Source organism: Schistocerca nitens, chromosome 9, assembly GCF_023898315.1.
Source record: "Schistocerca nitens isolate TAMUIC-IGC-003100 chromosome 9, iqSchNite1.1, whole genome shotgun sequence".
Taxonomy (NCBI): domain Eukaryota; kingdom Metazoa; phylum Arthropoda; class Insecta; order Orthoptera; family Acrididae; genus Schistocerca; species Schistocerca nitens.
In genome coordinates this window covers 314821967-314835380 of record NC_064622.1, presented here as the reverse complement: position 1 = coordinate 314835380, position 13414 = coordinate 314821967, and the positions used below count along the sequence as shown (strand labels likewise).

The window sequence follows — 13414 nt, the reverse complement described above, 5'->3', positions numbered from 1 at the left end:
CGTTCATTATCCCCATAAACTTCCTATATCTCATCACTTGCTTTCAGCATCTGGATTTATACCAGATCTGTTGTTGTTGGTTTCATGATTATGACGAGAACAGCCCTAGTACTTAACTGTTCACTATAACTCACTCTCTGACCTACCTTCCTGTGCATAACGAACCCTACCCAATTATACAATTTTCTGCTGTTGTTGATATATCCTTCACTTAATTAACCAGAAATAATTGTTTTTCCCCTTCATTCCCTCCCTCTATATCTAGATTGAGCGTTAACATTTCCCTTTTCCCATTTTCTGGCTTCCCTAACACATTCAAACTTCTGACTTCCTACGCACCGACTCCTACAACATTACCCTTTCATTGGTAATTCAACCTCTTTCTCATGGTCACATCGCCCCTGGCAGTCCCCTGCCAGATATCTGAATGGTAGACTAGTCTGGAATTTTTTACCAAAGGGAAAATCATAAAGACACTTTCTCAAATCAGGCCACACGTCCTGTGGATACACATTATTTGTCTTTAATGCAATGGATTCCATGGACTTCTGTGTCCCTATGCCGTGGATCATTACTGATTTTTCCGCCTTTTAGGGGCAGATTCTAAATGTAAACGCTAGAGAGTGCCCTGAACCACTGTCTGCTCATCCATCCTCTTTGACGAGGCCGTTGAAGGAAGCAGGGTGAATTCTTATACCAGAAGTCTTCGGCTGCCATTGCTGATAATTTTTATACAAAATTTAAGCAGCAGACGTTTTCGAACAGTGGACCCAAGAGGTTCTGATTGATAATCAAAGGTGCTACCCTCTCCTTTATTTTTCTCTGGGCATTCGTTACGTCACACATGTCCAAGTTGTTCGTCGAATATTTCACGCAGATTTTTTTTAATTACAGAGGGCAACTTGCCCTCTCGCTAAACACGCTGAGCACCCGTGCGCCACAAAGAGTTGTCCCTGGATGAATTACATAGATATTTCGGTCTTTGCAAGTCAGACACTTGAAGCTGTTAATGTTTGTACAATGTTATATTGTCTAGAATGAAATTTTCACTCTACAGCGGAGTGTTCGCTGATATGAAACTTCCTGGCAGATTAAAACTGTGTGCCGGACCGAGACTCGAACTCGGGACCTTTTCCTTTCGCGGGCAACTGCTCTACCAACTGAGCTACACAAGCACGACTCACGCCCCGTCATCGCAGCTTTACTTCTGCCAGTACCTCGTCTCCTACCTTCCAAACTTTACAGAAGCTCTCCTGCGAACCTTGCAGAACTAGCACTCCTGAAAGAAAGGATATTGAAGAGACATGGGTTAGCCACAACCTGGGGGATGTTTCTAGAATGAAATTTTCACTCTACAGCGCAGTGTGCGCTGATATGAAACTACCTGGCAGAGCACTTGCTCCGGTAGAGCACTTGCCCGCGACAGGCAAAGGTCCCGAGTTCGAGTCTCGGCCCGGCACACAGTTTTAATCTGCCAGGAAGTTTCAAGGTTATATTGTGTTATCAGCCAAAGATCGCGACGCCACACCGATACGACAGTCAAAGCGATGTCTCGGTGCAGTTCTAATGGTTGATGGCAGGTGGCCCTGAAGATAAGCCCTCTCAACATCGTCGCGACATTGCACGGAACAGAGACAAGCTTGGACTCAGCTCTGCTTGTATCTAAAACGAGCTATCATGAAGCACACATCATTATTGAGTTAGGACGACAGTGCTATCCAAGTCTCAGGTGTTGATGTACTGCTGTAAATGTTGTACTTGCACTTCAAAAAGACTTGGTAATTGTGTGCATAAATTGATACTTTACAGATCAAAGACAATAGTGCACATTCGACACTCTCATGTGTCAATGGATTGTATAATTATCATTCGTGCACTAAAGTGAACAAATATTTCATATGTTGTAGTTCCGCTCAGCTGTCTACCAGAGCAATCAGAGGACCCCCAGACGATTGTAGTTACGTCACGTCTTAAAAAATGTCAGCGAGAAGTCCCCCCTAACTTGATCGTTTTTTATTTTTCGCCTGCCGCGTTCCCTGTGTGCGAGATGCAAATGTATTGTTCCTGATTGCTGCTGCCCTAATTTTTCTCATTCGTGTTATAGTGTGTCTCACAATATTTCACTATATCTGAGCCGCCACAGGAATAGCTCTAAGCGAAACTGGGCAGTTTCAGGATCATCAGGTTGAATCCTTCTGCTCACTGACAGCCAGATAACATCTTTACTAAACAAACAAGTAGCACCCCGCTGGCAGCTGCTCCCAGATTTCGCCCATACCACAGCCAGGACGCAGCATGGTCGGACACAACGAGGCAATCGCAAGCCCACTTCCCTGGCTACAAAATAACGACGCAGGGCAAAGCTTACTTATTGCCCACCATTGGTCCAGACTTTGATCGCCTCTGTGTAGTGCGCCGGAACTGCTCCCAAGAAAGTCTCGTACGACGATGTTGTCCAGTTAGTGGATGAACTTGTCGTAGTCAAATTCGTAGAAACTGCACGGTTTTTGAAGCAACAGCCTGCCCTGACGGTCAAACAGTGGAGAGAAGAAATCCGGAGTCTAACCACGCATTTCAACCTTAAACATTATTGTGGAATTAACAGCAGTGGTGTCATATATCTGAATGCTATCACACGAAGAGTATCAGACACACTCATTCTCGATGCAATGTTCAAACGGCTACTCCCTGATATTAAATCAGTTCTGTCTGTTGTGGACTCAAACAGTTGTGCACTCAACAGAGATTCTTTAGAGCCTCCATTTATTTCAGTCGTTCAGAGTGCACCACAGTGTTCAGGTGTTTCAAAATAAAAGTCAGACAAACAGTAAAAGCGGTACAAGTGAAAACTACGGTGTCACTCTCGTGGTAAATGGCGTTTCCTACAAAATTATGTGACGAAATCATGTCCGCAGTGCTTTTTGAACAGGTTTGGAAATACTGTTCTTGCCCTAATGCAAATTACGTTCGATGTAGACCCGCCTGCCACATTCAGTTAGTGTGTTCGCGTAGTAAGCAAGGTCCGGGTATCAGCCGCTGTCACGTGAGAGCCACGGCGGTCGCAGCTAATCTGTCAACAGGTGTGCAAGGAAAGGGCCTCGCCACTAACGCGCAAGCCGGACATTGCACTACCGAAACGCTGAAGTCTCCGGGTGCAATATGCAGGCGGGCGAACAAACTTTTTGTTGAGTTACGTGTGGAAAAAATAGCCAGTTGGACACTGGTGCTTCTGTCTCCCAGAGAACTAAAGACACGTTTCACAGAACTGCTAGCCCACGTAGCCTATTTCTCACTGCCTACGATCTGCATGAAATTCAAGTCCTTGGCGTGTGTGGTTTGCCAGAAATGTATAAGAGAGCGACAGTGTGTCTTTTAATGTTCCTTATTCTAAAGACAGTGAAAATATTTTTTGTTAGAGATGTTTGATCTGTTCAACCTGTACATTCAGTACTGTATGTCACAAATCAGTGTTCCTGAACCTCGAAAAACTGTTTCTGACTTCTGTAGTAAGAGTAATGAAATGTCTGAACCACGTATAGGAAGGGCTAGAGACTTTGAAGCATACGCAGCTGTGAAGGACAATGCGCAGCCACGAATTTTTTGTGCACGGCCAGCCCCGTTACAAGCTGTGAACTGATTGCTCAGGAATTGCAAAGATGGACGAGAGAAAGAGGATATTAGTGGTTTAACGTCCCGTCGACAACGATGTCATCAGAGACAGAGCGTAAGATAGGATTAGAAAAGAATGGAAAAGGAAATCGGCTATGCCCTTTCAAAGGTACCATCTTGGCATTTGCCTGAAGGAATTTAGGGAAATCATGGAAAACCTAACTCTAGATGGCGGTATGCAGGTTTGAACCGTCGTCCTCCCGAATGTGAGTGCACTGTGAAAACCAATGAATTGCAAACAATGACCACAACTCGTGCCATGTCATTCTGAAGAAGCCATCAGGTGGATTGTGTTTTTGTTCTGGGTATAAAGCAACAGAAAGCCCGTAACCTGTCATGGATTCTATTCCACTTCCACATCCAGAAGAACTAATTCACAGACTGGGAGAGGGCAGCAACTTTTCACAAATACATTTAAGAGTGGTGTGTGTAGAGCTACCGCTGGACGAGCAATAGTAAAAATTCACTTAGGTTTGTTTGAGTTTCTAAGACTACCGCTTGTAAGTGCTTCAGATGCTGCAATTTTTCAGAGATTCCTGAAGTGTTAGCACAAAAACTTTCAAAATTTACAAATTATTTAGACGATACGTCAGTAAATTTCTGGAACAGCCTCATAATTACCACTCCTTAAAATTCTCTTTCGCCCGCGTATTGTCCGGCCATCGTCAGAGGGGTATTAACACTAACGACAATCTGCAAAGCGCTGTTTTATATGCTCCACCACGGCGGTACTGCGTACGCTGGTGACAGATGCTGGTCGGAGCCAAAGAGATACACCTACACTAGCGGCAATTCTCTGGATTTTAATTACACCGAGTTTAGGATTACCTCCCTTATGCAAATTAAAATAATTTTCTCTATTTATTAAGTTAACTGTTAAACTAATTGTTTGACTTTTTGAAAAATAGAATCCTAAAAGGAAGAAGTCGATTTCAAAATATTCACGTCACTATAGTTCAGCAAGTGACCAGTATCTATACAGTATTCTGTCACAACCTTGTATAGGTACGGGTCATTTCATGAAGATTTTATCATCCACCTCTTCCTTTTGGGGACCTGTTTTCAAATATTTCTCAGACATTAAATTAACCTTCAACACAGTACATAGGGATGATGGTTTTAATTTGCATAAGGGATGGAATTGCACTCTTCGTGTACTTAAGTTCCAGGTAAGGCGACAAGGTGTTACCGCTGCCGAATATACATCGATAAGCAAATCGAATATCTGAACGCTTTCACCACAGGTGGCGCGTGTGTAGGAGTGCCTCTTAGCCACCGACCAGCTGTAACAGTTGTGTTACTAAATGTAACACTTCTGTCACTAAATGTAACTGGGTTTTCTCTTTTGATGCTGTCAATTGTCAGGATGAGCATTCTAAAGCATTGTCAGGGTCAAAATATTAAATAAATTAACTTTTCTCTCTTAACAACATGTGGGCAGGGTGGGTTCTTCCTTGGCTCGGGTATGATGTCGAATGAAACATCATTTTTACATAAGATAACTTTTATTGAAGATTTGTACAACTGTATCTTACTGTATGTTCTGGTTCGGAGAGCGGCAGCTGTGTCGTTTGTGAAGTCTGCTGCGGCAGCGGCGGCGGCGGCGGCGGCGTCTGATTACGCGTAGCGGTGTGTATCTCGTGTCGCCGTCTCGCCCAGTTGACTGGAGACGCGCAGCGCGAGGTGGCCCGTTTAATTATTGCGAGCGAAGTCGTGCATCGGATGGTGATACCTTGGATGTGGCGTCCCAGTGTTTCTCTTCTCTAAGCGGCCGCGTGTGTTGTGCGTCGACCAGCGGAGCGGCGCGGCGGGGCAAGGCCAGTGTCCCGGACTCGAACCACGGACTCCCGCTTGCCAGTCTTCGGCTGTCAGGTCTTCATCCCAGGTCACAGGTGACTGCTGAGGTGAGGCCGTCTCCTTCCCGTCCTCACGAGTCACCCGGGTACGTAAAAATCAGGCTTCAAATACCTTTTAACTTCTGTCTTCTGGCGCCGCGGCTGCTCCTTGCTATTCCATTACAGCGGCGGACTTGGTTCGTCTGTGCATGATGCAGACTCTTCTTGCATGACGGTCTTCAGCACCGAAACTGACTGAAAACTACTGCTTCACTTCTTCGTCTTCTCCGTCTCCGTCTCCGTCTCCGTCTTCGTCTCCTCTCCGTCTCCGTCCCCATCTCCCTCTGTCTGGCCCACTGCGTCTCGCGTATTTATTCACTTCAATTTACTGGAGGTGAACGACTTCACGGTCACTGCCTCTTCTGTCACCTTGAGAAGCTCCTCAAAGAATCTTCTTAACGTCGGTCATTGGCTCTTGGAATGTAGGCGAGGGCCTTTTATCACATGTGATGACTGAGAAACACGTGAGCCGGTCATTGACTCTTCTGTCACGTTGAAAAGCTTCTCGAAGAATCTTCTTAACGTCGGTCATTGGCTCTTGGGATGTAGGCGAGGGCCTTTGCTCACATGCGACAACTGAGAAACACGTGAGCCGGTCGGGCGATGCCCTGACAGCTGAATCGACAGCGCCCGATTATGTGGAACTTGCTGACTTCACGGTCATTGTCTCTTCTGTTCTGCTGTTCTGCCCGCTGTTTGCGAGTATGTAACTCTCTAAACTAAACCAAGTTTTGGCGCAGTGGTAAGACACTGGACTCGCATTCGGGAGGACGACGGTTCAATCCCGCGTCCGGCCATCCTGATTTAGGTTTTCCGTGATTTCCCTAAATCACTCCAGGCAAATGCCGGGATGGTTCCTCTGAAAGGGCACGGCCGACTTCCTTCCCCATCCTTCCCTAATCCGATGAGACCGATGACCACGCTGTCTGGTCTCCTTCCCCAAAGCCAACCAACCTAAACCAAGTTTTTCATTTATATTCTAATTTCTTGTTCACTTCGATTTCACTAATTTATTTACTTAAGTACCACTCAACACAGCATCTGTAACCAGCGGACGCAGTAGAGCCGCAGTGGAGCTTATAATGTCACGATAGGCACCTTGTTGTCAGTCTCTCGACTCGTTCTGAGGATATTCAGACGATACACAGCCGAAATATTACTCGAAGATGTAGTGTTTGCATGACTGCATGACCGTAATTTAGTTGATTGCGCATTACACCGCAAATAGATAAAAATACTCACAGTTGGGTGATATTGTCACTGCAGGCTGTAAACCTGCTGAACATTTAGCTAATTCACACTGCTTGTTCAAAGTGGAAAGATAGCAGCGCAAATCTTAGTTTTCAGGGGAAGTAGATACCACAGATATTAATTTCTACAACACCGAGTAAAGGGCGCTCCAGAATACACGTCGTCTCCCTCACCACCACAGGGCCATCGAACGGTGGTCGACATATAGCAAGGGATGGACTCACTCTGACCCAGTTTGTGACCTCCGATGATGCAGTTAACATGATCTAGAAAGGACAACAGTTCTACGCAAGTCTCAGGTGGAACTTTTCTTTCGTAAATGTCGAAATCGTACTTAAAGAGAAGAGTTTATAATTTTCAGAATCAAATGATGGTGTATTTATTCAAATACTGTTGTGCATATTCGACACTCTCCTGTGTAGATGGACTGTCTAATGTACCTAACTCATTTTATATACATATAATAAAGTGAACTAATGTTTCACATATTATGATTGTCATAAGGGATCTCCCAGAGCAACTGAAGAACCACAGTTATGACCGAAGGATTCTAGTGTCGTCAGGTGATTACATATACAAAATTCATTACCAAATGATATTCTGTTATATCAACAATATTTTTGCAATAAGATGGAAATTTTTTACAACTTTTCTTACATTTACATTTACCTGTCCTACATTTACAGTTACTTTTCTTTAATTCTGACTATCATTATTGATTTAGAGTTTCCTTGATTTTAGGGAAGATGCTTAAATATTTATACATACACTGACGCGACTGAAAAACTGTCACACGTATCGAAATACAGACATTTGTAAACAGACAGAATACGGCGCTGCGCTTGGGCAACGCTTATGTATGGCAGCAAGAGTCTGGCAGAATTGTTGGATCTGTTACTGCTACTACAATGGCACCTTACCAAGATTTAAGTGAGTTTGAATGTGGTGTTATAGTCGGCGCAAGAGTGATGGGTCACAGATGATGGTTTGTAGACAAGATGCCATACCACATGGCATGTCGGACTAACCGGTTCTTCAATAACCATAGCCAAACACGGTACCGCATGCACTGTCGACTGCATACACTGTTTTTGTGCACAAACTTTCCTGCAGTTAACACGTCCCGCTCTCGACATTTCCCTTTACTATGTTTGATCGGGAGCTCCTTACTAATCGTATGTTTCGTAGCAATTGTCAGTTGTTCCTTAGCAACTGTCAATCGTTCCTTAATAATTATCAAGCAGTAACATTTTACGTAGAAAGACAACTATTTTCGAATTAACAGAATTATCATATCCTAAATAACCACCGATACACAGAGTGCATGGTGATAAATTGAGCCGGCCGCGGTGGCCGTGCGGTTCTAGGCGCTCCAGTCCGGAGTCGCGCTGCTGCTACGGTCGCAGGTTCGAATCCTGCCTCGGGCATGGGTGTGTGTGATGTCCTTAGGTTAGTTAGGTTTAAGTAGTTCTAAGTTCTAGGGGACTAATGACCACAGCAGTTGAGTCCCATAGTGCTCAGAGCCATTTGAACCATTTTTTTTTGATAAATTGAACTCGAAAATCTCTTTAGACATGCTCTGTTTCGCTACTCTTCACATATGTTGTGATTGCTGCAGGACCAGTACCGGGGCACTAGACAGATAAATAGTTGTGACTCGGCATATCACAAGGAAGTTCGGCAGCCAGAGTTCTTGAGCATTTTACCACGGTTATATGCTTCTTTCGAAGACAACTGTATCGATGTAATGTCGGGACGATCTACCAGGTTGACTGTCCTCCTCATCTGACTTTTACTATTATCTCTATAAAGCTTACTGACGAACATGAGATACGACATGGACCATGAGGCATGCTTGGTTTTCTCATATGGTAGTGCCCCCCTGCACAAATGTCGATATTTGCGCTCTAATGAAGTTTCCTTTATCGGCCTGCCAAGAATCATTCATAAACGCATACTTACCAATGAAGGAAACTGAAACATTAGCTACTTTCTGACGTTAATACCTGAATCCAGTTGTCACACAACACAAAACAAGGAATACCTTAGCACTATAAACTTGCCGAAAGATTAATTTATTTCCCGATCATTTACTAACGCGTATATGAAGAAGTTTTCCACAGACAATTGTCTGTAATCCGCGTACCTCGTCTTCATTGATGTCTCCAGTTGGCAATACTTCCTACAGAACGAAAGAATTACGCTAAAATAAATGAAACAAGGAAACGCTTGCTTTTCTCAGATTCTTTATTTAAAAGGACAAAGAATTGCGGATAAACATTTTGGTCGGATTACATATTCCAATGATGGAACCCAGGACAGTAGACAGCCCAGAGTCCTTAGACGCCAGATGCAGATCGGATCCAGGAACGCAGGTTGCCGACGTTGGAGAAGACACCGGGGGTGGCCTCGCAGCTTGAACTGCCCCAGGAGACGATGCCCACCTGGGTGCTTCCGCTGACCAGGGGACCACCAGAGTCTCCGCTGCAGACGCTCCTGCCGGCCTGGCCGGCGCACACCATGCGGTCGGTTACAGTGTTGATGTTGGCGAAGGTGTTCCTGCACGTGTTGCGGTCCAAGATGCTAATGTCCACCTTGAGCAAACTGTTGGCGGACGGTCCGTCGGTGTACGTGGCTCCCCAGCCAGTCACCGTCACGCCGAGTCCACCTGGTGGGTCGTAGTTGTCACTGGCGAGGCCCACTGCCTGTGCGTTCGAACCCAGCAGAGATCCGGACACCTGAAAATCAGAAAAAAAACAATGAACATGTGCTACATCGAGCGAGGTGCCATCTGTTACTTAAAGTATGGGAAATGAATATGAGTGTGTCAAAATACCACTCTGTGTAATCAGAACATTCTGTCAGGAGACTTCATTTGACGATAGGGGAGGGAGGGCTAATCGCCGTTTTAGCACAAAATTAATCCACTACACAGTTGGCATATGTGAGTGTAATCATTAACAATTTTACAAAGACAGTCTCCCACTTCAAAACTTAGAGAATGTCGAAGGAGGAATGTTCAGTGTTCAGGGTTATGCAACCATCACCGTCAGTATTATGTCCAAGGACAGCTGTTCAAATGAGCTCTCCTTCTAGCTCTCACTTGTTACCCTCTTCATTTTCTGATAATTGTTTTCTACTCTGGTACTATTCATCATCTCGTACCTTCCGCATCCTATTCTTCTTCTATTCATCGGTTCTTCCATAACATCCAACAGTAAACTATCCGTTCTCAGCAATGTCCACGACAATTTTTGGAGGACAGCCTATTCTCCACTGACTGCAGCAATTATTCATTTCTCCTTAGAGGTTTCGGGAATTGGGCCATTATTAAGAGGTACTGCAAATTATTTTGCTTCACCAGCATGTCAGTTTTTTAATCCTGCGGCATTATACACACATCAATTTTAATGGCTGACATGTGACGAAGCAGAACTGTTCGTAGTACTACTTGAAAATGGCCCAAAGGCGAAACTGCAATAATGAAATAAATAATTTCTATAGTTAACGGCGATTATGATGTTGAATACTACATGAATATGAACCACAATCATGAAAAAATATCGCAAAGGCAATCGGGTTTCCTCTTCTTACTATCCTTATTTTTTTTTCTCTCTTCCCACATTGTCAGTTCTCACTCCGTCTACTCATTTGATCCTTTCCATCTTCCTCCTAATTTCTCTTTCCTCCGTGTCCATGTCTTAGCTCCTTATAGTAACATGCTCCATATAAATCATCACGTTAGTGTCTTCTTCAGTTCCCTGTCCATACACCTGCATAGAAGGCTCTTGTTCTTTTTAAAATTCCTCCTTAGCAACGGCTGTATGCGTTTTCGCCTCATTATTAATTCGCATGTCTACTGAGACTGTGCTTTCCAGATATTTGAAAGCGCTAACTTGGTCTATGTGTTCCTATTATAGCTTTTTAGTTCTTATTGCTCCTGCACTTATTGTCATACATTTTGTCTTTTTCTTCTTATTCATTCCGAATTCTTCACAGGTGTTTATTCAATTTTTTTCATATTCCGATTATAGTACTTTCGCTGTCTGTCAATAACACCTCATCATCCTCAAATCGAATACATTCTATCTACCTGATCATAAAGTAATCTAACTGAAAGTAGCATTCACTATCATTAGCTGAAGTTTATTGCACAACTCAGGTAACCTTTCTCGTCCTAATTGCAACTACCAAGCCCATATATTGCCACAATGGTTTCTCCTATTCCTTCCATTATAATCGCATTCCTACAATCAGTGTCCCCCAAGTACTCTCTACTACAAACAATAAGGCGGCATGTGGAGTGGAGTATAAAAGTAGATCTAGATGCATCCCATTATAGATACGTCGTTTGGAAAGAATGTCTTGCTTAAAAAATTGTGACACACGTAGAAGTTCTGATGAGCTAATCATTTAGTAAGTCTCACTTTGTTCTCTGCTGCTTCCGTAACTGTACATACAGACAACCTCCATAATGTACGTTACTTTCTAGAGGCTCCATTACAGTAGTAGTATGCATAGTTGGGACTAGGAAATTGAGTACAACAGAGACTTGAGAAAGACCACTTACCGGTTTCACTCATTTAATTTGTAGAAACCAAAAATAAAGAACCTCTGATTCACCGAATGGAAAACTGAACACCTTTCGTCCAGAATGCATTAACTGTCACTCGAATCTGAGATACATTGTTATAGTCGTAGGGACAGAACAAAATATTCCTCACCACTGACAAGTAATGAGAAGTACTAGAGTGATGAATAATTCAAAATAAAATTGATCAAATGGCTGTGAGCAGTATGGGAGTAAACATCTGAGGTCATCAGTCCCCTAGAACTTAGAACTACTTAAACCTGACTTACCTAAGGACATCACACAGACTCATGCCCGAGACAGGATTCGAACCGGCAACCGTTGCGCTCGAGCTGCTCAAGAGTGAAGCGCCTAGAACCGCTCGGCCAGAAAAGCCGGGATTAATAATACCTGATGAGCAATGTTCTGAGTCATACCCCAGTCCCCTTGTAGAAACACGCTGATGCAGAGTTTATGTGTCAAGTGTGTTACGGTAGCACAAAATTAATGTGCAAGAGTAGGGCTCTCTAAAATGCACTAGCTCTGTACTGCGTGCTACTATCGGACCACTGCGACCAATCGGACTCGTTGGCTGGAGGTCCGTGACATGTACATGCTACTCGTATTTGTAAAACACTCGCGCAACAGGCTATCTTGTTGACGTAAAATGCTTCAATAGGGGAAGGAAATGATATTGTAGTCAAAGAACAGAACAACAATGAAAACAAGAACAATTTTTATGATAAACGTGGCGGCATCATGTTGTACACCAAAGAGAGAGGATCTACCAACATCTGCACTCAGGTGATCTAGACAATGTTAAGATGTTGTATTAAATCTAATTGAGGCATATACCACGCACCTGAACAACAGCAACATCGTAGTCTACAGTCTGGTCGTTGTACGATCCGTGCATGTAGCCAGAGCTGGCGCTTCTGACGAAACCGCCGCTTCCACGCGTTGAGGTGCCGGCCCGGAAACTGATCAGAGAGACGCTCATGCCGTCCACACAGTGAGCAGCCGTCAGCGCCCAGTTGGAACTGATGATGGATGCACCACAGATGTGCGAACCGCCGTACTGGAAAGACAGTTGCCACGGGTAGTTGGCTATGTTGGCAGAGGATCCTCCAATGATGCGGCCATTACCCTTGCTCCACAGCCTGGCCGGAGTGGGCAGAGCTAGAGCAGAGCTCAACAGGCACACGAGGAAGATGGCCAGGCGCTGCATTGTGGAAGCTGTGTCTGCCAGAGCGCCCGTCCTCGCCCTTTATATACCATTAAAACTTCAGACATAGATGGGGTCGACGATCATCATATCTCGTCTGCGCTTCATCAAGATCTTGATAACGGCCTAAATAATTACACGTGACTTCTGAAGTGTGTGTTCTCACAACTGTGATCTTACTATTCAATATCGCACAGCAGTAGTGATATAACATTTATCTATTTGATGAGTCCTTGATACGAATATAGATGACGACGGTGATTGGGACAGATGTTCAACGTTCTGCTTGATTGTTACTTGTAGCAACGTAACGGTAATTTCTTACCAGTCGACTAAGTGTATGATAAATGTCTATTAAGAGAGTACATAACTAGTCCACGTAACTTCAGTTACCTGATAATCAAATCCACGTTCACTAAGAAGCTCTTAATAATTAACACACAGCACTGTATCTTCCGTATCTTCAATATAGTGTCATTGGACATATTAGCAACTCATGTTTCATGTAACTGAATATGGTGTGGATTTTGTGGTGATACTTAACACACACGCTTCTGCCAAATTCCAATCGCACATTGATGTCCATTCAATATCATCCATATTGTTTTCCGCTAAGACATTAATAATAGAATTTGTAGAAATTGCTCCTTGGCTTACAGTTGGCATCGTAATTTAAAGCGAATGATTCAACATATGGACGACAATACACATACACCAATCTGCAAAACAATATTTATTATTAGCACTAAACGGCTGTGTAAACACACTTGAGTTCTTACAAACAGACAATCTTGAGCTAATAGC

The 13414-nt window shown here is 43.8% G+C and overlaps 1 protein-coding gene across 1 annotated transcript; it reads right to left on the bottom strand.

Moving 5' to 3' along the window:
• Positions 1 to 9044: 9044 nt before the first annotated feature.
• On the bottom strand, positions 9045 to 12640 carry LOC126203214 (trypsin delta-like). The gene is made up of 2 exons (XM_049937459.1): positions 12248 to 12640; positions 9045 to 9553 (listed from the first exon to the last, which is right to left on the bottom strand). The coding sequence occupies exons 1-2, from the start codon at positions 12611 to 12613 to the stop codon at positions 9155 to 9157; spliced, it is 765 nt and encodes a 254-aa protein (XP_049793416.1). The 5' UTR covers positions 12614 to 12640; the 3' UTR covers positions 9045 to 9154.
• Between the last annotated feature and the right edge of the window lie 774 nt (positions 12641 to 13414).

Excerpts from the sequence above, each read along its gene's own strand:
- LOC126203214 (XM_049937459.1), bottom strand. The coding sequence starts at position 12,613 with ATGCAGCGCCTGGCCATCTTCCTCGTGTGCCTGTTGAGCTCTGCTCTA. Across the intron at positions 9,554-12,247 it reads ACGATGTTGCTGTTGTTCAG|GTGTCCGGATCTCTGCTGGG; the intron begins GTGCGTGGTATA and ends TCTGATTTTCAG.